Raw genomic sequence first — 25879 nt, 5'->3', positions numbered from 1 at the left:
TACATTATACCCCTGTTTCCAGTCCCCTCAAGGGTCTCTTCTGGTGGTTAGTGGAAATGCAATTACCACAAATTTTTAGCCCCAAAAATGGTTCTGCATGTGCTGGGCCTGATGGGCCTGGCCCCTCAGGGCGACATTAGGGTGACGGATACTAGGGTCAATAGATAGATAAAAGGCTTGCCAACAGATTGGCCCCACAAGGATTTGAAGAAGTAGGGAGTTGGGAAGGTGTCCTGGTCAGGGCAGCCACAGGGAAGGACCTCCCGACCTCCCCTTTTTGGGAGGAAAAAGCTGGAGGAAGAAAAGGTGGGGCAGTGAGTCTGGCTGCTGGAGTGCTGCCCTGACAGGCAGGCTGGCAAGGGTAAGGGTACTGGGGCTAAAGGAAGTTTATAAACTCTCATTTCCCCTTCAAATTCCCTCTTTAAAGCCTAATGTCCTGAGGTTTCTCTTAGAAACCTAGAGGCCCCTGAGAGGCGATAAGAGATCTCAGATACCGTGACAAAGGAGCCCATCTGATTGACATAGGTCCCAGCAGTGCGCTACTGGGACATCCAGGGCTGAAACGGAGAGAGGAAAGGGCAGAATGAGATTAGGCAGAATCAGAACCAGAAAACCAGGTGTCGTGCCCGACTTTCTAGGCCAGCCAGGTTGCTCCTTTTTAAAAGCAGCCAGAAATTTCTCTGTTTCCCAGGCCTATAAGGATCATGCAGCCTTTAACCAGAAAAACCCAGAGAAAAACAGATGATCTCTAATAAGTATCTGTAATTGTAACCAGTCTCTTGTAAGGGAGACACCCACCAAGGCAGTCCAGAGGTACTGGATATTGTACCTATTGTCAGAAAAGATTTATTTCTCCGGTGACCATGGGGCAGGATATTATAGCTGGTATTTATTTTAACTCCAATAATTATGTGCTGCCTCATGGCACTAGAGTACTTATCTTTTAGTCTTCCGGAAGAGTAGCTTCAAGTCTGTGGTGAGCTCACATGAACAAATTTCAGCAGTATTCGTGGATGTTGGTTCCACTGGCTCTTCAGATGCGGACTCCACGGGGTGACGCCCTGTAATTTATGAGCAATGGGTTGTTAATAGCATTAGGTAAGGCCCAACCCAAAGAGGTTTTAACTGGTCCTGAGATGACCCTGTTTTCCAAGTCTTCCTGTTCACTCTGTCTCTGGGCTTGTGTGAGTAAACAGCCATACTACTGGGGAATGCTTGAATTGAGTAACTGTATCTATGAAAGGTTGTTATTACTTGGCCTAAGCTTATAATGTGCTCAGTAGCTGCTTCTGCTCCCACATCTGGAAGTAGCCCTTTTGCGAGTCTGGGAAAGTCTTACCATACATCATTTCAAATAGGCTAAGCTTAATTTCCCTTGGCGCTGCTCTGACCCTGGCTCTCCTTTCTGATGCCCTAACAGTGTACAACTGCCACCTTTTTGGGAGTTTTAATGGCTTCTAACTTCTTTCCTGTATTTTATTTCCTTATTATTAGCATTCAGCATCCCTCTTTCCTTCCAGATTGTTCCATGAGCATAAAAGGTATACCTAGAATCACTGTCTATTGTTAGGTTCTTGTCCCTTGCCAGTTCAAGGGCTCTTGTCAGTGCTCTAAGTTTAGCTTTCTACGTGAAAGTGCTAGGTCTTAGCGCCTTTGTTTCTGTTACCTCTCTTATCATTTCAATTGCATACCCAGTTTCCTTCGACCCGCATGGAAGAAGCTACTCCTATTTACAAACTATATTTCCTCTAAATTAGGGAGAGGCTCGCTTTTTTTTTAGATCTTGCTGCTAGCATACACCATATCTAGTATTTTCTATGCATTTATGAACTAACTGCTCTTTTCACTGTGGTAATAGACTTGCAGGGCTCAGAGTCTGGGATGTCAAGGAGCATAGCTTGATATTGGCACATACAACCCATGGTCAGCTACAGCTGGCCTTTAGCTTCTAAAACCTTAGTCACCTGATGAAACATCTGAACCATGAGGGGTTGTCCCAGTGTTAGCTTTTCTGCCTCTTTTATTAGTGTAGTGGCTGCTACTACCCTTAGGCATGCAGGCCATCCTCTTGCTACTATCCAGTTGTTTGGGAAAGTAAGCTACCATTCTTTTTAACGGTCCTAAGTTTTGGGTGAGCATGCCTAAGGCTATGCCCTCTTCTCATGTACATATAAATCAAAAGGCTTTTCAAGATCAGGTAGTGCCAATGCAGGGGAGCTCGGGAGCAATCGTTTTAACTTATCAAAAGCTCATTGACATTCTCCATCCTATTCAAATTTTTCTTGTAATTTATCACATAAAGGTTTGGCTGTGAGTCCAAAATTAGGGATCCAGATTGGGCAAAATCCCACCAACCCTAAAAAATCCCCCTAATGGCTTACAGACTTAGGAGTTCAGACAACATTTGGTCTGTGTCCTTTCTGGGGGTAGTTGTCCTTCCCATTTTGATAATTAGATAACCGAGGTATTTCACTGTGGGTTTTGACAACTGCGCTTTTTCTTCAGACAGATTGTATCTCTTGTTAGCCAGAAAGTTTAAAGTTTTTATTGTATTAATTAGTCCTCTTTGGTGGGACTGGCAATTAATAAGTCATCTACATACTGTATTAATGTCCCTTTTTCTAATTCTAGTTCTGTAAATCTCTGCTTAAAATTTCTGCAAAATTTTTAAAGTTCTGGGGGCAGGACTAACCATTGAACAAAATTGTTGCTTGTGGTGAGTTTCTGAGTTCTCCCATTTAAAGCAAATATTTCTTGGGACTTTCTGGGGATGTAAAAGAATATATCTTTCAAATCTAAAACAGTGTTAAATTGACTGTGACTTGGTATTCTCGTCAACAGAGCATATGGGTTTAGTGCTACAGGGTGTATATTCCGTGTAGCTTCATTTACAGGCCTCAGGTCTTGTAAAAAATCTATATTCATCTGACCCTGGCTTCTTGACTTGCAAGTTCCTGGGGTTACAAGGAGAACTGCAGGGTCTAATAAGGCCCCGATCTAGTAAGCGATCTAAAACTGGTTTAATGTCCCTGATAGCTTCTGGTTTTAAGGCGTACTGCTTAACATGGGGCCATTGGTCCCACTGCTTTAAACTTACCATCATAAGGGGGTGTTCTAAGTGTTCTTCCTACTTCACCATGCACCCAGACCTCACTCAGGAGACCCTTTTGTGAAAAAAGTTCTTCAGGAGATCTACTCCCCTGTCTCTAGGGATGGCCACCTTAACCGTACATCTAAATAGACTGACTGATGCTCCTAACTTAGTAAGTCTCTTCCTATAAAGGAACAGGGCATTCTGGGACATATAGGAAAGAGTGGGTGAATGACCAGAAACCTATGTCACAATTCAGAGGCTCCAGAAATCGGTTGGTCTATCCTTTTCCCGATAACTCCTTTTATCTTACAACCTCTGTCAGATAGGCTGCCCTTTTTGGTCGTAATACAAAATGGCTCCAACATCCAGTAGAAATTCTACTGGTTCTCTGTTGCCTTACAGCCAATCCCACGACCACCCCCTCTGCATTAGCCTCATACCCTGTAGTCGAGAGAGTGTCTCGGAAAACTGAGGCCGGATGGAATGATATCTGTAAAGCTCTCTCGGGGGGCGTCTTGGAAAACTGAGACCTGATGGAATGATATCAGTTGTCTCCCCTGGGAGGACATGTAACAGAGTGTCCTGGGGCTGTGCAGTGATGTACGAAGGCATAGCATTTGTTGGAGTACAAAGGGGTCCGGTAATGGGAACAAGCCTTAAGGCACCCAAGTATACACGGTTAATGATTCACCGTTCTGCAGTTTTGCTTCTTTTGAAGATTCTCAATAAAAGCCTTGCATTGACCCGATTCGGGGCTCAGTCTTTCTTAGGCTGAGTCCCTTGGTCTTGCTCTCAAATCTGACTTCTGTCTCTTGATCTTATTCAATCTGCGCCGCCCCTCTCGTGTCCCATTTGCCCTTGCCACGCAGGACGTGACAGTTCTCCTTCAACTTCTAAAGTAACCCAGGGCTCCTCAGGGGACATGATTTGGTTTCCTGGAACCTTTCGGGGAACCCCTTCGCCCTGTCCATCTTCATTCATCTTCATGGGGCATTTGGAGAATGGCGGTGCCTTCCCTCTCTGGGGATGATTGGGGTATCTCTTCTTCCAGTACAGTTCCTGTTTGCAGTATGCGCATTGGTCCCGTCCTAACTTAGGGGCCTGTGGCCCTGTCACATGGTGGGGGCCCGGGTTACTCACCAGAGGCGGCTTCTTTTTCCTTGGGTTACCTGGTCCTGAACAAATGGCTGCTGCCAACAAGGCAGCCTGCTTCTTCATCTCTGTGCCTTTCTTCTTTTCTCCTTCCGTGTCTCTATTATTGAACACCCTAAAGGCTATTCCACATTTGTTACCAGACCAAACAGGGTCGACACGTTCAGTAATTGCCAAAAGTAAATTCACTTTTCAAATGAAAAATTGTTTTTATTTTGTCCAACAGGAACCCCAGCATTTCTTCATACCTGTAGGCACATATATGAGTTGGCAGAAATGGAAGCCAGGTTTCCTGGCTCTGTAAGGAAAACACATGCATTGAGTGGTATATGCTGTGGTAGGTGGCAGAGAAAGACACAGATGAGTTGTCTGGAAGTTCAGAGGGAACCTGGAAGAGATCTTGGGACGGGGCAGGGAGTCTAATCCGGGTAGAGGAACCAGAAAAAGACAAGGAGAATTGTGAGTGGTGGCAGGTCCACAGGGTGGGCCAAGGCCAGGAATGGGAAATGACTTTTCAGTGGTGGGAACTTTGAGGACAGCTTATGAGGGTACGGGGTGAATGCCAAACTGGGGAGGGGGTAGATTTTACCCTGTGAATAGTGCAGGGGAGAGGATTATAGAAGAGGAAGCAAAAAAATTAACATACACATGTGGAGATGCTGACAAATATTAGTAATCAGAAAAAGGAAAATTAAAGCAATAATGAGATATCACTTAACACTGGCTACTCAGGAAAATATTGGAAAGCTGAATAATTCCAAGGCTTAACCAGGATGGAGGGCTTAAATGGTTGGTGCCCTGCTCATGGGGTATGGACTAGAGCAGCTAGTCTGAAGAGCAGTCCGGTAGTTCTTAGGCCAATTACATATACACATGGTAGGAAGCAGCAATTCTGCTTCTGGATATTTATCTAAAAGAAATTCCCACACATGCCTATCAGGGAACATGACAAGGATGATGGGACATTAGAAACAATGTCACTGTGGGCATTCATCGCTGCAAGTAGATAGAGAAACTGGTGGATTCACTTCATGGAGAACTCTGCAGCAGTAAGAGACACTGGACTTAATGGGATTTACATGTAAAAATGGGAGTAACTGCAAGAATTTTGTCAGTAGAGAAATGAAACCAAATGGACAATTAGCTGAAATACATACAATCTGCCCTAGGTGGTTGATTTGCCAATGGAGAAATGAAACCAAACAAGAACAACAAAACCCAAACTGTTAACCAATATATTATCTTTTTTTCGTTATAGCAAAATTGTCTTACAGCAAATTAGTTATGTGGGGAAAATGTTTGCAGTAAAAATGCTTGAGGCTAAGTGGTTTATTGCAAAAATACCTGACAAAATGATACGTCGGCTGGGGCCTGTGTTTGGTTAAGATGACATTTTCCTGGTCTAATCCTGAAAACTCTGGCCCTGTTCAAACCTCATCTTTACCTACTGTCGGCCTTCATCTCTAAATTCTGGCTACACTGACTACCACCTTTCCCCAGTGATTGTAGAGCACATAAGAACCAGATTGGGCGACGTGGGCAATAAATACATCAACTTTGATTTCTGTGTCACATCATGTCTTCAATCCTCCACATAAATCTTCTCCTTTGGTCCTTAAAGCATTACTGTGAGGAAGAGAGGAATTCTCAGTACCACTAAAAATGAGAAAATTGGCAAAGCTGGAATTAGCCATGGCTCATAGAGCCTAGATTACGTATGTATCGATCGATTAATCCATCTTCTGATTGTTTTGGAGGAAATTATACATGCTTATTTTAAGAAATTCAAACAATTCAGAAATGTTCAATGACTATAACAAAACCAACACCTATAAATCATTCTTAAATTTGTATGAACATTCTTCCTGATAATTCTATATGTAGTCATATTTATATATACGAGTAACATTCTGCATAAATGATAATTCAGTTCTTTTGGCTCAAGTAGAGAAATAACACGTGTATCAAGAGATAGACTATAGAGTACAGAGTGAAAGGTTTCAAAGGACGAAAATAAGAAGCAGTGGGAGGTGACTCAGGAGCATCCAGCCTGGGTGCCCAGGATGACAGTGCTGCTCTTCAGAGAAGTAGGGAGTCTGGAAAGGGAAGGTAAGACTTCAAACTGGTCCACTGTGAGGTTTGGTTAGCCGGTGGTGCCTCTATGACCATGGTAATAGACTCACAGACTAAATTCTATAATGATTTTTATATATTCTAGTGGCGGAGAAGGCTTTTGGAGAGCACCTGAACCACTCAGGGGAAAATGAGAAGGGACTTATTTTGTTAGCAATCAGGAAAAAAAAATAGCATTGTATTCCTTACTGTTACAGATAGTTAAGAACTTTTTTTTAAAAAGCCATTTATTTATTATTATTTTTTAAATACTTTATTTATTTATTAAGATTTTATTGGGGAATTGGGGGAGGGGGAACAGACAAGTAGCTGTCCTTTTGTTCTTCAGTCTAGTTGTGGAGGACATCGCTTCACTGGCCCATGTTGGTATTATTGCGCTTTTCCCGGGTGAGGCAGATGGGTCACCGGCCTCTGGACGGCTGCTCACGGCGGCTCTTGGCAGCTCACACCGGCTGCCAGCCACTCACGTTGGCTGCCAGCCACACACGGTAGCTTATGGCAGCCCCACTGCAGCAGGGGCTACAGCCTATACCGTCACCGGCGACTCACGGGCAGCCCAGCTCCAGGTTGAACTGTTGTTCACCATCTTAGCTGCAGAGGGCGCAGTGTCACTGGCCCCCATGTGGGATCTGAACCAGGGCCCTCTGGTGTCCCAAGCCAGCTCTTAACCAACACACCACTCAGCCAGCCCTAAAAAGCCATTTATTAATGCAAAAAGATTCATAATGTATATTCTGTAATTTGGCAATGTTCAGAGGCTGAATACAGCTAACAGAGGACTCAGTTAAGCCATATCGTAATAGTATTTAGTGGAGTAGACAGGATGGGAATAGGGTTTCTATTAATACCACTGTAAAGAAGGGCACCCCAGTTGGGACCCCCTCTCGTTTTGAGAGCTGTTACTTTCTGCTCTACTAAAACTATTCTCTGCTGTAAAAAAAAAAAAAAAAGATGTATAATTATTGGTTAAAGGACAAGATCTTGGAGACATTTAGGAAGAAAAAAAAACATATCCATTGATTACAAAATTCAATACTATTAAAAAATACAGACCAATAATATTTAGTGAAATATGTTGCCGGCTGGTGATCCGAGGGAGGACAGTGGGGAATGAAAAATAAAGGAGACCTGAGTCAAAGATGGGATCAGGAGGTCTCTGAAAGCTGAGCTTGCAAGAGCCCCGAATAATCAGATACACTATTTTATACAGCTACAGCCAGGATGTTGTTTCAGGTAGTTAAAGGAGGAACAGGGGAATAGCTATCTGGAGAAGCATATTTTTCTAGTTCTTTATAGTTACACTTGTGAGTACCAATTGCAGAAGTAGGCAAGTTCAGCCAAGGAGCTAGTCTCTAAATAAAGGTCAGAAGGAAGGAGCTTGTCTGCCCAAAGCAGACCACGAGCAAGGGGGAGAGGAGAATGGGGTCAGCTTTTGGCTGAGATCCCAGACTGCAAGGACCATGTCAGCTTGGAGTCAGCACTCCACAGAAACAAGCTGACCACATTTTGTATTCATACATCTTTTTTGTTTGTCCCAAATACTTTGAGAAAATGAGCTTTTACTTGTATCCTCCTGTAATATTTTGTACTACAGCAAATTTATTAGGATCATTCACCTAAATTTTTTTTTTCCACTAAAGAAAACAAAATCCAACATTATGGAAAACAAATGAGAGCAATATATATTCAGATTTAAGTACTTCTGTTTCATTTAAAGAAAAAGCAATACTTAGATCAGTGGTTCTCTAACCTTAATGTGTATCAGAATCACCTGGAGGGTTTCTTAAAACACAAATTGCTGGGCCTCACTTCCCCAGAATTTATCATTCAATAGGTCTGGGGTGGGTCCAAGTTTTTACATTTATAACAAGTTCCCAGGTGATCTGACGCTCCTAGATTAGAGACCACACTTTGAGAACCGCTAGTTTAGATAGTGGACGTTTTTTTCCCCCCTCCCTCCCATTATTCTTTGATCTCTCTTCAAACCTTTGATATGGCCTTCTTCATTGTATCTCAGTATATTCAATCTACATTGCCTTTAAAATTAAAAAAAAAAAATCAGTGATATTTGCAATCAAAATTCAAAGCCTGACACAAACCCCACTTTCACAACCAAACTTTCTCCAGTTTCCCAGCAGCCAGACTTTTGTAGTGTTAGGACTCCTATAGTAATTGTCGTCTACATTTCTTATACTAAGTGTGTGCTACCATGTGCTATTCAGCCATATATGTAAGTATATATGTATTTTATGCATTATTTTTCTTCCCCATTCTGATAAGCTGGAAAAAAAACCCCATTTACTTGCTAATGTAGTAACCACACAGCTAATTAGGCTTAAAGGATTAGAGATGTGTACCTACATTTCAATCCAAATCAGCAGTATTTACAAAAGGTAGCACACGGAATGGCTTACTGTATTCTTTTCCATGCTGATATCAAATAACTTGCTTTTGCCTTGTCAAAAATTAAATTGTGCTTTCTGTGTTCATGGTGGGTAGGTTCCTGCAGGCCTCTCATTCTAAGCTACAATACCTGAATTATCTATTTCTTGAAGACTGGCTTTCTAAGACATTAAGATTATTTATCGTTTGCTCAGCTATTATAGAAGGACCATATTAAATTGTCTCTGTATCTTTGCAATGTTGTCACTGAAAGACAGTATTTCATAGGTCCTTGACTAAATTCTCTTGAATGTAGTACCTAAAAAAATTTTTTTTAAATAAGGTACTCTCAGACCATTGTGAGACCTTATTAAATACCAAAAACAAGAAACCAAGTATACTTCTCACAGATATGGCCAAACGTTTTAAAACTACAGTAATAAGCTCATACATCATCTCTCACTTAGCAACATTTGATTTTTGAGGTCGATTGGATTTCATTTTCTAAGTGCTCTTGCACCTTTTTCAGGTGAGCAAGTGTATTGTCACACCATCCAACGTGAGCACGGACTCTAAACCATCTGGCCCACTCCCTCATTGCACAGGTGGAAGGAGTTAAATGAAGCCCAATTAAAAACCATCAGGAGGCAGAACTGCCAGTCTCAGGACTGTAAATCTATGGTTGTCTTCCTACTTTGCTCAGGCAAATGTAGAGATATTACTGAGCGTTACTCCACTTTGCCTTCATTTGCTAATTTCTACTTTCCAAGGCGGGATCCACCAACCACAAATACAGTACGCTAACGAGTACATCCAAAGACTGCTTCAATATGGGGCTGTAACGCAGGTCAGCTCCCGACAGGTGAGGCCGAAAACGGGGCCATAGAGTTCATACCAGTTATAGTCTAGAGGCGGCCACTGCGGGAAGCAACATCCGCCCTTGCTGGTGCAGCCACGCTAGCATACTGAACAATAGTGGCTAACAGCCAGCTGCTTACATAAGAGCTGACAAAGCGGGGGGGGGGGGGGGGGGGTGCGTCAGCAAGCTGTCTGCGTATGCCCGGGTTACAAGCCAATCCTTTTCCATGTGGGGTCCGAAAGCCTGGCTATATTGCTACCGGGGCCCGCCCCAACAGGGACACGAGCTTTCTAGTGATAAAAACGTAGTTACGCAAGTTATCTTCAGTGGAACCACTTTCGTTTTCAGTGGTTAGTACTTCGGGAGTCACTCCTTCCCAAAAGCTAAGCTTGATACAACTACCAAGTGCAACTTCCAAGTCCATCACTCAAGTGTCCAGCTCCTCTGAGGACTCTGTGGTTGGCCCTAAAAAGGGCCTTTGGGATTGCACGCGTTAAGCCTGCAGCGACCGCCTAGCCTCCGAAGCCGTACAGGGTGCGTCCCTGTCGCTTGAGCGCGTACACCACGTCCATGGCGGTGACCGTCTTGCGCTTGGCGTGCTCGGTGTAGGTGACGGCGTCCCGGATCACGTTCTCCAGGAACACCTTCAGGACCCCGCGGGTCTCCTCGTAGATGAGCCCCGAGATGCGCTTGACCCCGCCACGCCGAGCGAGGCGCCGGATCGCGGGCTTAGTAATGCCCTGGATGTTATCCCTCAGCACCTTGCGGTGGCGCTTGGCGCCGCCTTTGCCTAAACCTTTGCCGCCCTTGCCTCTCCCAGACATACTCGCTATTTTCCGAAAACACAACGGCGGTACTGGGAAGGGTGGCTGGGCCCCTGATATACAAGGAGATCGGACCGGAGTGAACACCACAAGCGCGCGGGCGGGCAGCGGCCTCGGGTGTCCCCGCCCGCCCCGCGTTTCCTCGCCTCGCCCCCACGCCGCCCTCTAGCGGACTCGCGCTACCACAGTCCCGGGAGAATTCCCGTCCCAGGGCCAGGCTCCCGGCTTCCGGGTCCCTCTTCCTCTGTGTCTCCCCGTTTGTGCGCCCCTACCCCCCGCCCTCGGGGGGTGGGCGGCATTAAATGTAGGCGAAGAGGAAAGGTCTTTTTGGGGGCTGAAGATCAGAAGACGAGCAGACGGAGTCTAGGGACGCGAAGGAGACTAGGGCCCCAGGGCCGTGTCTAAGCCTGTCTGGAGGATGCCAGGCTCCCGGAACTATGGTTACATAAAAGGGCAACAAAGGCAGTTCGGGTTAATTAGACTGACGGATTTACGAGGCGACCTCCAGAGGTAGGGCACCTGGAATGTGCAGCGAGGGTGGAGGGGAAGGTCGTCATAATGCTTGAGTCTAGTTTCTGTTTTGGCAGTATGAGGCCTGGAATTTCACCTCACCCAGGAGAAAGCAGATTCTAGGAAAACTGGTCTCATTATACTGCCAAACCTGATGCAGATCAGTGAATCCAACGCACTGTCATCCAAGGCTCTGCTGAAAGAAGTAATATATACAGAAAGAAGACTGAACAATTTGTAACTCCGTTTCTAGCTCCTTCCTTGTTCTCAGCCAGGATTCAGTCCCAGTTTGTGGCCTCACATCAAACTCCAAAGTTAACTGAATTGGGTTTCGCAAGGGGACATCTGCTCCACATTGTGAGAGTCATTACTAGAAACTGATTGGGGTCTGATAGAACGTTCATTTCTTTACCAGGGTCTTCTGTAGGCCAATCCATGAGACAATGGTTTCTGCATCAGAAAGAATTATGTTTTTTCCCAAGAAGAGCTTCTTATTTTAAAAAATCTTGGTGCCTTCTTTCACCTCTTCTTTTACTCTATGTTCTGTAGGCTAATGAATCCCAAATCTTTATCTAGATTTCTAGATCCATCCTCCTGGTTGTTCTTTAGCCATCTTAAACTCAAAATCTCCAAAAATCAGAATATTTAAACTGACAGTCTCTAAAGTATGTCTCATGGGAGCTAAGAAGATTCATTCTTTTCTCCCCACCTCCCCTGCCTGTTCATTGAATGGTGCCACCCTGTCTGTGTCACATGTCTAAGACAACAACCTGGAATTCATGATAGATGTTGAAGGGTAGTAGAATATGCCACCCCAAAATATGCTGCTTTGGTATATTATTTTGAGCCATAGGCACTTGAAAAACATCAAGTGCAGGGACAGGCTTTCTTTGAACTCCCCTTATCTGCCTTAAAGACAGATTCCCCCCCCCCCAAAGGAACTCAATTGCCTGGGCCTAAGAATTAAATTGACGTAAGACTGATCAAAAGGAATAAAGGCAGACAAATTTTAATATTTGTATGTGTACACGGGAGTCTTCAGAAAGAAAATGAAGACCTGAAGAGCCTGTTAGGCCCCAAAGCTTATATATACCTTTTCAAACAAAGAACAATCAATTCTAGGGCTTCGGCTAGGGACAGTAAATTGTAGGACAATGACTAGGATATACATAGGGGAAACTCATGGAACAAAAGGGTTATTTTGGTAGGTTGGTTTTGACAGATTCATTTTGGCATTGACTCTCTGTCTCTGATGAAAAGAATGTTCTGTTCCTGGTACTAGGAGTGTATTTCTCGAATGGGAAAGTTTATGAGCTGCTTTTAGGTAAGAGGGGCAGGTCAGAGAGCCCTCCCTGCATCTGCCATTTCTCAAGTGTCTTCAAGCTCAAATTCAATATACCGAAGTGGCATATTTCGGGGTGGCATGTTCTGCACCACTTCAAACTCTTAGCTGCTGTAGGGGAGGCAAAATTTTACCTCTACCTTCTTAGAGTTTTTGGCTATGCCTGAGAATTAAATTAATAGAAGACAGATTAACAGGAGAAAGCATACACATTTATTCACTGTAAGTTTTACTTGCCATGGGAGCCCTCATAAGGAAATGAAGACTCAAAGAAGCAGTTAGAGTTGAACACTTGGCATACTGAACTGGACAATGAGTAGTGAATCAGGAGAATGTAACAAGACAAAAGGGCTTGCTTTTGTTTGGGCATTAATGGTGGAAAAGCGCCCAGGAAGATAAGGGTTAGTTTAACAAGGTTTGTTTGTACAGATTTCTCTCAGCTTTGACCACCACCCTTAGTAATATGAATGTTACTTTCCTCCTGTAAGGGGAAGACATCTTCCATATGAAGGTTTGAATTCCTGTTTTTAGGAAAGAAAGGGGACATCAGACCTCCCCCTCGCACCTGCTGTTTTTCAAGTGCCTTTAGTTGAAAATAATCCTTATGCCATATTTTAGGTGTGGCATATTGTGTCACTGATGGGGCTCAGGACACGCTACCCCAAAATATGGCACCTTAGTATATGGAATATTTTAAGTTGCAGTGGTCTTTCCAGGGACCTTCTCCTAGAAAAGGTCTTGAAACCCTCGTGTGAAAGGTGCCTTCCTTAATACCCCGTGGAAAGGAACATTCTTATCTTTAAAGACAAAGGAACACACAGAAGAATCCTAAAAACAGGTCTTGCTGTTTCTGTCAGGTTACTGTACTTACCTCATGCTCCTTAACCTGCCCCATTTCTATATGACTGCCCATTCTTCATTAAACCTAGCATAAAAATACTTAGTTCTGTTTTTTTCGGATCTTCATTTCCTTACGAAGGTTGTTGTGTCATGTAAAGCTTATATTAAATATATTTGTGTCTTTTTCTCCTGGTAATCTGACTGTCAGTTTCATTTTCAGCAGCCAGGGACCCTAGGAGGGTTGAAAAAAACTTTTTTCCCTCTCCTATACCACCCTTCACTGTGCAGTACAGGCAGTATTGTTAAGGACACGTAGAAAAGGGGGAGTTTTTATCCAGTGAGCAGGATTTTGAGGGACTGAGTTTAATCTCAATGGGGTAAGGAATGAAGTCAAAATCCCACAGCTTCTCAATTTGGTTCAGGGCTACAGGCCACTCAAAATGAAAGGGAATCAGGCATATGGCCTGACCAGCCCACAAACCAAAGATTCAGTCTCATCTTGGTGGTACCTGATGCCCTTGGGGGCACTTGAAGTCAAAGACTAAACACAAACTGTCTTCCTGGAACATATATTTTAATTTAGTCCATTACTTTTGTATTAAAAACAAACATAAGCATATAAAACATTACAAGCCTAATAATTTCTTAACATTTTCCTTTGCCTGCTTATTTCCTGTGGTAAAATTTAAGCTCATGCTTGGTTTTCTTTTTCCCCCTTTCACAGTACTAAATGATGAAATTTCAGTGCTCAATCTCGAAACTGCAGATTCTTATTATTTCTGGGGAAAGAAGCTTCAGAAATATTAGGAGAAAAATAGTCCCTCTTCCCTACAGCTGCAGTAAAGCAGAGGTTCTTCTGCATTATAAACTTGCTTCTGATAAAGTGGCGTATTGAGAAATATCACTGAAATACCACTCTATTGTCCAATGTGGAGACCAAGCGGAACTGAACAAGTATGGATCTGGATTCTGTTATTAAAGATGATTCTGAGGGCAACCATACATCACAGATTGTTATATTCTGAGAAGTGTTACCCAGAATTTGTAAAAGTTTACTATTCTGATTGATGATCGTATTTGATTTGTTGCCCTGGAATTAATATTTAAATTGACATTTGTTTTCTGAGAAGTAGAAATTCTTATGCAATTTCTTTATTAAGCCAGCAGAAGACTCTTGAATTTTTTCTTATTCTCTTTATGTTATAAAGGTAAAGTAAATCCTATAAAATAAATTCTATTCATATAGAATCCAGTATATGTGAATATGCAGCTTGAGAATCTTTTTTTTATTTAAAAGAATTCTTCCATAGATCATGGCCAAGAGTGCACACGTTAAAAACAAAAGTGAAAACAAAACAAAAAACACTGCAAAGAAATGTGATCCTTCTGTGGGGTGCTTTGGGCTGTCATCCAGACCCATAGGTAGTTTCTTCTAATTAGAATAGTTCAGTGGAGAAGTTTCAGAAACATTGAGAGATTTGATTGCAGGAGGGGAAAATTCTTCAGTGTTTTAAAATGTACCCCAAGTCTGATGAAACTGGAGATGCATTATAATTTCATTCTTTTGCTTTAGCATGTTATGCGGGCCTTGTTACTTATCTGGGACAAGCCATAATTTCTCTGACACTCTGTTTCTTTATCAGTAAAATGAGGAAAATAACACCTATTTCACAGAGATGTGATTAAATGAGATAGTGTATGCAGAAGACTTTTTAAATACTGAGGAGTGCTCTATATACATGTGAAGCATTCTTATAAAACCACCACAGGAAGAGGTAACAGCTGTTCACATCAGTTACACTTCTGCATGGCATTTTAGATCTTCTCCCTAGAGCAGGTGATTGCTTCTGCCTGAGGGGACTCTTGAAGATTATAAAAAGAACACATTTCTTCATTGGGTTTTGTATTCAGGAAATCCTCTCAAAATCACTTATTTGACTTCAGCAGGAAGGTGATAATTCATATTGACACCATCAAGATAAGTTTTAAGCTACTTGGGCCTGCTTTTGTGGTCCGGTTTGAGTTTTTATGAGGTTTGGATGCAATGCTTTTTCAATAAAATAAGCATACATTTAAATTTTATATTAATTATTACAAATTTAAGCATTGGTAACCTTACATAAACGTTTTATGACATGCAATTTTCTGAGCAATAGTTCAAAGTATGAAATAAAAGGCAAAGGATCTTCAATTATCTTATAAAAAATAGATTAAACTTTTAAGCATTAGAAAACCTTATTGAAGGACACTCGCTATCAACTCAGTACAGAACAAATAATTTATTTGCTTTGAATCTATTTACCATTATAAGGGACAAATTAATATTTCCGGTCTTATCTTACTTAGAAGCTGTTTCGTTTATAGGACATAGTTGGCCATTGATGGATTGAGGAGAGAACCGCATTCTGGGGGAAAAGGCTACAGAAAGGCAGGAAGGCTCTACTCTGCACGCTGGGACAGGTCAGCACAGTGCTTGGGCGGATTTCCAAGTCAGGTAAACATAAATTCAACTTTTGGTTCCTTCATCTACATATTATTTTGCTGAACCTCAGCCATAACGCGCTTGGCAATGTCGGTCGCTAAATACAGCTTAGCTATGGGTGACTAGTAACTGGAAATATAGACTGAAACACATAGTTCATGGGAGGGCATGCTTGTATTTCTAAAGAACCTGTTAAGATATAAATTCCAAGCGTGCAAAAACATTTTGTAAGTTGCCCTTACAAAACTTACACCAATATAAAGGAAGGGCATAAAAAAAACCACCAAAAAAACACTCCATCTGTGATCAATAAGATTACAGAAAAGTACGGGAAGGAGTAGCATAACTTCAGTCCCTTAAATAGGATTGAATTCTAGCCAATGAGATCACAATTCTAAAATTCCTGGTTTTTCTGGCCCAATCAAGAAGAGGCTGTGTCTATAAATAAGACTGCTAGCTCCCTGGGAAAAAAAACCAGTGACACCATGGCTCGCACTAAGCAGACTGCTCGTAAGTCGACCGGTGGTAAGGCTCCGCGGAAGCAGCTAGCCACCAAGGCGGCCCGCAAAAGCGCCCCGGCCACCGGCGGTGTGAAGAAGCCGCACCGCTACCGGCCGGGCACGGTGGCGCTGCGCGAGATCCGGCGCTACCAGAAGTCGACGGAGTTGCTTATCCGTAAGCTGCCCTTCCAGCGGCTGGTGCGCGAGATCGCGCAGGACTTCAAGACCGATCTGCGTTTCCAGAGCTCGGCCGTAATGGCGCTGCAGGAGGCGAGCGAGGCCTACCTGGTAGGACTGTTTGAAGATACCAATCTGTGTGCCATCCACGCCAAGCGCGTCACTATCATGCCCAAGGACATCCAGTTGGCCCGCCGCATCCGCGGTGAGCGGGCTTAAGGCCATTTGTTACTAAGCAGACCATCTAAAGGCTCTTTTCAGAGCCACCCACGTTTTCGCGAAGAGCAGCTGTACTTTTAGCTTTCCAGCTGAAGTCAGTTGACACATACTACACTGGTGTGGACAGATGGGTCAGAGAAACTCGCGCGTGATGTGACGGGTGGTGATGGAATCGTGGTACCTGACGGGCTACAGGTAGCAGGACAGGCGAGGTCTAAGTTTCAACCAAGCCTCATAATTACTTGCTCGTTTGACTTGGTATGGGTGCTAACCACATTTGGAAAGTTCACAAAGAGATCCACCGAATCGTTTGTAATGGGCTCGAGTCTTGGTCCGAAATGTCAGCAAAAATACGGAAATTGACACTAAAAGTTGCTGTTTGGATGATAGTCGGGATTTTACTCGATAATCAGTAGAACGAGAACCGAATGTTGGGTAAAAAGCTATCCCCAGGTACGTCGGGACTCAACAAGGCTTTGTGCTGAGTCACGAGATACGTAAGGTCGCGAGGGCGGAGGCAAGAATCTTAAAATTATAAAGCCTTTTGTTTGTTGGCTTGTGCTTAAGAATGATAGAGATCTAGTTACAAGGGACGCAAACTAGAATGGGAATTTCAGGGAAATACGTCGAGTACGTAGAGGTTTTTATTTTCTTAAAAATGAGCTATTGCAAAAAGCAAAAGTTCCACCAAGTATACAGGAAAACAATTCGAAAGTAAAGTTAACTTGTCTTTAGTTAGCGCTTCAGATCTTTTCCGTATACAAGTCTAAAGTTGGAAGTGAAAAGCAACAGCAGAAAAGCACCCCCGATTTAAAACTGATTCACAATAATTTACTGTTTTGTGTGAAATGGAACGTCTTGATTGGCTAACAAGACCTCTGTTCTAATACCCACTAAGGGAGCGAGGACAGAATCTTTCTAACATGGCTCCACCTCTATGACGACAGTGTTGGAAGTTAACCAATCAAAATACTGTACTATGAGAGTCTTCATTTGCATAAAGGCTCTATAAGTAGCGCGGAACCAACTCGGTTGGCTGTAGTTGGTGTCGTTGTTGGTGTCAGGTGTTTCTGGTGTTTCTTCGTGGGACAATGCCGGATCCAGCGAAATCTGCTCCTGCTCCTAAGAAGGGTTCCAAGAAAGCTGTTACGAAGGTACAGAAGAAGGATGGGAAAAAGCGCAAACGTAGCCGGAAGGAGAGTTACTCGGTGTATGTGTACAAGGTGCTGAAGCAGGTTCATCCGGACACCGGCATCTCGTCCAAGGCCATGGGCATCATGAATTCCTTCGTCAACGATATCTTTGAACGTATCGCTGGTGAGGCGTCCCGCCTGGCGCATTACAACAAGCGCTCGACCATCACATCCCGGGAGATCCAAACGGCCGTGCGCCTGCTTCTGCCCGGCGAGCTGGCCAAGCACGCCGTGTCGGAGGGCACCAAGGCGGTTACTAAGTACACCAGCTCCAAGTAAGCTTCAGGAACGCAACAGAACAGCTGTTCTTACCCCAAAGGCTCTTTTCAGAGCCACTTAAGTTATTGAAGAAAGTGCTTGTAAACACTTGGAGGTTGGTAAGCTTTTTCCCAGAGAGGATAGGTAGGATAGGTGTGGAATCACGGATGTATTGGAGGTTAGGTTAAGATTGATTACGATATTCCTGGCTGTGGGAACTCGGTAGCCTACTATATATATAGCTCAAGATACTAAGGGGATGAATGAATGACTGGTAAAGAGTCTATAGGGGTCCCTAGTTAGAGGAGTTACTTACAGTTTAGGTATGCGTAAGGGAGAGTTTGGTTTGACACCGTTTTGTAACGACTGGAGGAAGTGGGCTGTTCGACCTTTCTTACCTCTAGGTGTCTACCGAAGTCATTCTTAAAATTCAGTTGGGGTATGTTTCTCCTAGGGTACGGATTGAAAGGGCTGTTTCCCAGTCTACGCTATGAATTTTTCGCCTAGCTTAAACGTAATTATACCACAAACTAAAACCCACGTTGTTCATAGTTTGACCTACCTTAAGTCCGGGCCCAGACATTCTGCTAGTTTCTGCCCAGTAAACAACCAGATGTTTTGTTCTCCAGTATAGGACATTTGGCAATATCCAGATGCATTCTTGTCATCACTGGGGGGCGGGGTACTGGCATCTAGTGGCTAGAGAAACCAGGGATGCTGCTAAACATCGTACAATGCATAGACAGCCGCAGTAACCAAGAGTCATTTGGTCCATAGCGTTGCCCCTTGTGCGGAGGGTGAGTCAGGGCCCAAAGACTTGCAGGATTTAATTTTCAATTCTGTTAAATCTCAGCCCTACAAGCCAATGTTACTGCTCTTGGTGAATGCTGAGCACAAGAAAATGGTCTTCGATAAATTAAAAAAAAAAAAAAAAAAGGAAACATCTCCAAGGCTAGGGACCTTGGTTTTGCAACAAGCTTTCCTGGTTATAAAAACTACTTTATTGCTTGTGAAACGTTTCCAGGTGTGTCTCCTGAAGTTTCCTTGAGGTGGAGACTGAGGAGGTGGTTTTTAGTGTTTACAGGTGTTTTGTTTTTGACAGGTTTTTGGAGCATGTTGTACAAAAGGCCACAGTTAACATGTGGGCTGAATTTGTAAGGGCCTCTCTCTTCAAACCTTGCATAATTCAAGACTAATCCTTACAGAGGCTGGTGAATGTTTTACCAAATAAAATATATCCTTGAGGCAAAAGGAAAATCTTAGTTTCCAACTCACTTGACAAGTCAAGCTTTGAAATTAAGTGATTCTTGATAATTTGGGGGGAATGTACATGACAACTTTGGGCTTAAAATGAATTTTTTAAAATAACGGAGTTCAAATTTACATCCAGTTTAAAGTTGCATAAAATGAGATGTAATATTTCTTTCACTGGGAAATTAGGATTCTCAGTGAGCCACCTTCCCCTGGCAACTACCAGACAAGAGGCCAGGGCAAGATGACTCAACTGAGAATCCAAAATTTCCAGTGAAAGAAATCATACAGCACATTTTATGGTAGGAAAAATTGCTCAATACGTGAGAAGACCACAGTGGGCTGTCTTCTACCCAGTCAAGCCATCAAAGAATATGTCTGGCCTCCTTGCCCACAATCCTGAGGTCCAGGGGCTCCTTTTCTCTCTGAAGACTAGGGACCATGTTTCTCATGGTCTTTTGAAGTCGTTGCAGCATTGTCAATTGGCTCACCTAATCAAATGCTATCATTAATTATCCATTAGGATTAAACCCCAACTCCTCCTAAAACCAAAGGCCTTCCACCATCTGGCCAAAATTTACCTTCTTCAATTACTCATTTTCCCTAGTCCTCCAGTTTAGCTAAAATGTTCTATTTATTGCCCTATAATGCATCTTAAATTTCTTTTCCTTTGTGCTTTTGTTATATCATTCTTCTAAGTAGTCGTAGTACTCAGTAGTTCTCTAAACTAGTCACACTACCAACCTGTCAGTTCTTCAAACTCTTGTTCAAAGCTCATTCTGTAAGCATTTCCATCCCATTCGACTTCACAGGGAAGTCTTTCCCCTTTTAATTCTTAAGGCCTTGTTCCTTGTACAATGAATTCACAATTAACTGTAACTTTGTGAACTGTGTAGCTTTGTTCTTTATTTTTCATTGTTTTTACATTTTGTGTTTGTCTTCTACTATACGAAAAGCACCCCCCCCCTTTTTTTTTTACTTCTTTGGATCTACCTCAAAGGCTATCCCAGTGCCTATTGTAAAACAGCTTCTCAGTGAAAGTTTGTTGACTGATCGCCCAGACCACAGAACACTGACAAATTGATCTAAGGACAATACGTTTAAGTATGCCAATTAGCTTTTTAATCCGTTTTCCTAATTTCTTCTTGCTCCTTAAACCTGGAATGCTCTTTTAACTGCCCTTAATAACTATTGACCCAGAAAAAATTCCTGTTAGAGATTCAAAAATCCTGAGAGTGGCAGATAAAATACTTCCCTTCAGCCCAAGTATCTTTGTGGACAAAATGATGAGATTAGAGTGGAGCTTTTTCAGCCTCATTTAAGGTCCTGCTTTTCCAGTGCTGTAGATACAGATGAGGAGGGAGGTGCATTCCAGCAGAAGAAAAAAAGAGTGTGGTATTAAGATAAGGAGCTTTTCAATATCAGATCCAGAAAGCAAGTGTTGCACATATAGAAATGGGCTTGGCCGATGTCATGTTAGATTGGTTAATTCATCTTTTTGAGGATTGGTGACTGGATTGTGATGGAATACAAAGATGATAATTTAATCTTCTGTGATGGCTTTTAGACAAATATTTCATTTTAAATTGGGCGAATTCCTAAAAATGATCTAAAAGTTAAGCAATCTCGTGAGACAGATTACCTGGTTCGTAGCCTAGCCCTGCTCTTTATCAATAGTGTGACTAAGGAAAGTTTTTGAACCTTCTTGTGTTTTCAGTTTCCTCATCTTTAAATTAAGGATAATAGTAATGCTTACTTCAAAATGTTTTTGTGAAAGGTAAATGAATAAATACATATCAAAATGCTTAGACTCATGGTTGATACTTAATAAACATTTCAAATGTTAATTGATGTTGACAGTAGGGAAGTCCTATTGAATGTTTTGCAAGTTTTTCATCTCTAACATACCAGAGACAGTATCTACTAATTCAAGATAGCATACTAAATACATGTTGTATTCTTCCCATCTTCCACCCCAAATTCCTACAAATGATAGAAAATTGACCAAAAAACGATGGTAGATGGGATAAAAGTGAATTGTGCAAGAAACATTAACTAGAGATCTTAGAAATTTAAAATTTGGTTGTTGACACAAAAATGCAGCAGTAGGACTGAATCCAGAATAGAATAGGTATAGCAGGGAGAAAGATGGCCGCCAGAAATCGTCCCCACAATGACATATAAAAGGATACAAAGACAGAAAATAAGAAAAAAAGTTAAGTGACATAGATGATAGACTCAGCTGTTCCAAAATTCATCCAATAAGAGTTTGAGAAGGAAAGAATAGAAATAATGTAAAGAAATAAAATACTGGACTACCAAATAAGGTTTGCTGATTATGCAGTGCACAACTTCAGGAGCACCATTTAAGTTATAATCTTTGCGAATGATGTTCCTTGCAGTTGTGCAGTGCACAACCTAAGTGGCTATACATGGAAGTCCTGAGGAAATTTTTTAAAAAGACTATTCCACAGAATGTACATACATAGATACATATTTACATAAATCCTCAGACTGCAAGTTCCCATTAAATGCTAAGCATATAAGGATGAACTAAAAGAACCTTCACCTAGAGACATGGTGGTAAATTTCAGAACACAAAAGTTACGGAGAAAATTCTAGAAACACCCAGAGAAAATTCTTACAAAAGAAATAGGAATCAAATTTATATCAGACTTCTCATTTGAGCAGTACTGGATATAAGAGGATACTGAAGCAGTATTTTTTTAAATCTAGGGAAAATACTTTTGAAACTAAATTTCTATATCCAATCAAACTTGTGGGCAACTGCCCTTCCTGAAAGAATTTCTGGAGTTATATTCCAGCAAGATAAAAGATTCTAAGAGGAAGATATGGGATACCAGAAGCAAAGGTGCCCAGTAAAATATATTACTAACTATAATTAAGTTTAGATTCTAAAAAAACTTTAAGTCTTAGAATACTTGGTCTTTATTCATCCAGCTAATTTTATAATGGAATAACTTTATTGAGAAATTAGAAATCAAGTGGTAGGAGAGGGATGAAATAAGTGAATTAGAAAAGGTTCAACTAACAAAGTAATATAAACTTAAAAAGAAATTGGTATAAACTGTAGCGCATGAGGTTACAGACACAGTTGACATTGTTTATGATATCCTGGGCCGTACAAGTAGCATTAGTTTATTGTATTCATCATGTTTGTATTGAAATCTCCCCTCTGTTTTGATTAGTGATTCAAGTTTGGATTTTAAGATTTTGTTTAGGTAACTCTGTGATTACAGACATTTTTTACATTTATGGTCTCTGCTTCACATTTTGTCTATTGTTTGGAAAAAACGAGCTCAAAACTATTAGAGGAACTTCAAATGCAGACATCTTTTGGTGTAGATTCCCCAAAAAAATTTTTTTTAAAACCTGCAGTTCAAATCCAGATGATATTAACATGGGACAAGAGTGAAGACAAATAAAACAAGCTAAGATTTATGTTGTATTCAGGAGGAGAATTACTCTAGAAGTTGTTACAAAAGTATAGGTTTAAATAGATATAAAAATACATACGTATATATGTAAAAGCTGAGTATAATACACTAGAAGAGGGATATTGCACATTCACAAAAGCAGCAGTCCATTAAGGAGAGATCATGAGTGGTTCACACTTAACTCAGGTTTGCACTTAATTCACGTATATACTTACACGAATGTGCACACAAAGATTTTGAATAAAGCAACCATATTGGTGATTAAGTTAACATAGATACACCTTTCTCAGGAACTGATAGATCAAGTCAACTAAAACTTGTTGAGGGTATAGAGGATTTGAAGAACATAGTTAACAAGATTAATCATAACTACACTTGTACCTATTTCATCTTGTATCCAAAATAGAAAAAGTATATTATTTTGAAATTCACATGGAATACTGGTAGAAACTGACCATGTGTGAGATGACAAATGAAAGCTCAATAAGTTTTGAAAAAGCTGACAGCATACAAGACATATTCACTAATCATAATGCAATGAACTAAAAATACTCTCTTTGATTTATACTGTAAGGAAAAGCACATGGATTAAAGAGGGTATCAAAATAAAATTATATAGTCTTTAGAAATAAAAAGAGCACTACATATTAAAACCTATATGAAGAGGTCAGAGGAAAATTTGTAGCCTTAAAATGCATTTATGAGAAAATGAGAACTATTAAAAATAATGAATTAAGCTTTTAACTTGAAAGCTAATAAAGAGGCAACAAAACCTGAGGAACTTAGAAGAAATTAGGACAGAAGCAGAAATCAACAGAATAGATACTTTCCCACTCCCCCAAAATAGAATTAAGCAATAAAACCAAAACCTGGTTCTTTGAAAGAAAATTAAAGGGTTAATCCTTTGGTAAAGAAAAAAACGTACACAGATATCAGCAACATTAGATGTAGAAGACATTAAAATCAATATGTATATTTTGATAGCTGTATTTGCAAATGTAGATAAAATATTTAATTTTCAATACAAATGATCAAAGTTGCCTAAGAAAAGTAGGCTATCTTAATAAAATGTAGCTATAGGAGAAACTGGAAAGATCGGCAAAGATCTTCCCTTAGAAGCAGCACCAGGCCCAGATAGTTTTACCAGACTTTGAGGGGAGAGAAAATATTTATATAAATTGATCAAGATAATGGGAAAGGATGAAAAGCCACCTACTAATATTATGATGCAATGACAGCAAGATATTAGAAGTGAATAACCCCTGCAAGCAAATAAGTGGTATGTAAAAATAATCCATAAAAATGAGATATTAGGGGCCACAATATAGATTTCAAAGTGGAATGAGAGATAATTGGGATAAGAAACTACAATTTAAGGAGTATTATGTGTAGGGTTAAGATTTGGATTCTAGTTTATTGTGCCCAAAGCCCGTGGCATTTTAAGATATGATTGAATTAAAGTTACAAAATGATTATTTTCTAAAATAAATATGGCACTTACAAACCTGTTGTAAATGCCTATTCTCTTTGAGGCTTTTTTCTGCCCTTCCAGAAGAAGTGGGCCTCAAAGTCCCAGCCAGATTCCAAATGATTGCAGTTTCACTGGGGATCATGTTAATGATTTTTCAAAATTAAATTACCTTTCAGAGAGCACATTTGGGGAATTTAGTTTTCCAGAATGTGTCAACCGATTATTTCTAGTGTTTCTTAACAGATTTCCTGCCTCCATGAATTCACATAACATGTTTAGGAATCTCTCCCTTTATTTAACATATACTCCATCTCAAAAAAAAAATTTTTTTTTCTATCCTAAGTCTAAAGGTTAAGGAGTAATATGTGCTTAGTGTGATATGGAGGTGAAAGGGGAAGGCAGGAAGATGAACTTCTTACACTTTAGGGGTTTCAACCCCATCTTTGGAAACAAAACCAAGAAATGAGGAATAAAGGAAGGACAGCAAACAATTTTATTGGCTCCCATTTTATTGCCAGTGTGCAAAGAAGTCTATACCTAAAAGACCTTACCGGGGCCCAGGTTTTCAACATCCTGCTGTCCATTGCCAAACTTAATCTACAGCTCTCTTAAGGTCTTTCAGTTTTTATCCTATTATAGCTATGAGACCTACAATAATCACTTAAGATTCTAAGAATACCATTTACAATAACTCACCAAAATGAAGGATCTAGAAATCAACAAAAAGATGAACAAAACTTCTAGAGAGAAAATTCTGTTGTGAGATATTAATGGCATAAATAATTCATGCTCATGAATTAGAAGTCAATATTGTAATGATGTCAGTATCCCCTCCCCAAAAGAACTGCAGACAATGCAATTCCACTCCAAATCGAATATTCTCAGAATTTGACATACTTGATCACTTTTTCTTGAGACACTTGTTTCTCCTACCTTGTCAGCAATTCCTTCTCAACATCCTTTGCTGCCAACTCTTCTACATAATCTTTAAGATTTGTCATGTCCCAGGATTCATTCAGCCTTAGACCTTTTTCTCTTTTCTATCTGTACTTTCCATTTATTGTACATTGTCTCTTCTGGTCCTATGGTTCTGAATACGATATACTCTCTAGTCCAGGATTCTTCCCTGAGCGCCACTCAAATATCCACAGCTTTTTCAACAGTTACACTTAAATGTCAAATAGGAATCTTATATGTCCAATACAAAACTTTCGTTTCTTGCTATCCTCTTCCCTGCTCCACCAACTTGCTGTTTCTAAGCTCTGTCAGTGGAATCAGTTTATTGCTCAGACCCCAATTCTAGGTGTGTGTTTGTTCCTGATTCCTCTTTCCCACGTTCCTTACATCGACTCAATCAGCAAGCTTTCTTGGCATTTCCTACAAAATACATCCCAAATGTGACCACTTCTCAACACCTCCACTACTAACTACCATGTTAGTGAAAGCTACCATTATCTCACCTGGATTCCTGTTTTCCTTGCTTCCCCTGTTGTCCCCTTATTGCCTCTGGAGTCTGCAACTAAGCCTGGTGGCAGTGAGGGCTGTCAAACCCCTTCCAGCCAGTTGCTTGGAATTGCACGGTAGGTCTGGGCGTCTTTGTCTCCTCAGCAGGAAAATGCCTAAGTCCAGAAGGCACTAGGGTTTCTCCCAAGTGAATGTGGGAGCCAGAAAAGACCCAGAATGGACCTAACTCTTCCTCTTTTACCCCAAACCAGTCAGTCCACTTGGGGGATT

The 25879-nt window shown here is 41.2% G+C and overlaps 3 protein-coding genes across 3 annotated transcripts in view; 2 read left to right on the top strand and 1 right to left on the bottom strand.

Annotated features, from left to right (window-relative positions):
* The window catches only part of LOC109378025 (uncharacterized), a 15999-nt gene extending 3262 nt beyond the window's left edge, over positions 1–12737 (bottom strand). The window contains exon 1 of the mRNA XM_019634483.1: positions 10135–12737. Within this exon, the coding sequence (XP_019490028.1) occupies positions 10135–10444 (310 nt within the window). The 5' untranslated portion in view covers positions 10445–12737. The remainder of the gene's footprint in view (positions 1–10134) is intronic.
* A 3361-nt stretch (positions 12738–16098) lies between these two features.
* LOC109378027 (histone H3) lies at positions 16099–16539 on the top strand. The gene has a single exon (XM_019634485.1). The coding sequence runs from the start codon at positions 16104–16106 to the stop codon at positions 16512–16514; it is 411 nt and encodes a 136-aa protein (XP_019490030.1). The 5' UTR covers positions 16099–16103; the 3' UTR covers positions 16515–16539.
* On the top strand, positions 16519–24636 carry LOC109378028 (histone H2B type 2-F). Its single transcript, XM_019634487.1, has one exon. It carries the CDS (start codon positions 17606–17608, stop codon positions 17984–17986), a length of 381 nt encoding a protein of 126 aa, XP_019490032.1. The 5' UTR covers positions 16519–17605; the 3' UTR covers positions 17987–24636.
* Positions 24637–25879: the final 1243 nt, after the last annotated feature.

Source organism: Hipposideros armiger, unplaced genomic scaffold (genome assembly GCF_001890085.2).
Source record: "Hipposideros armiger isolate ML-2016 unplaced genomic scaffold, ASM189008v1 scaffold_1700, whole genome shotgun sequence".
Classification (NCBI taxonomy): Eukaryota; Metazoa; Chordata; class Mammalia; order Chiroptera; family Hipposideridae; genus Hipposideros; species Hipposideros armiger.
This window is presented reverse-complemented; position numbering and strand designations above follow the sequence as displayed.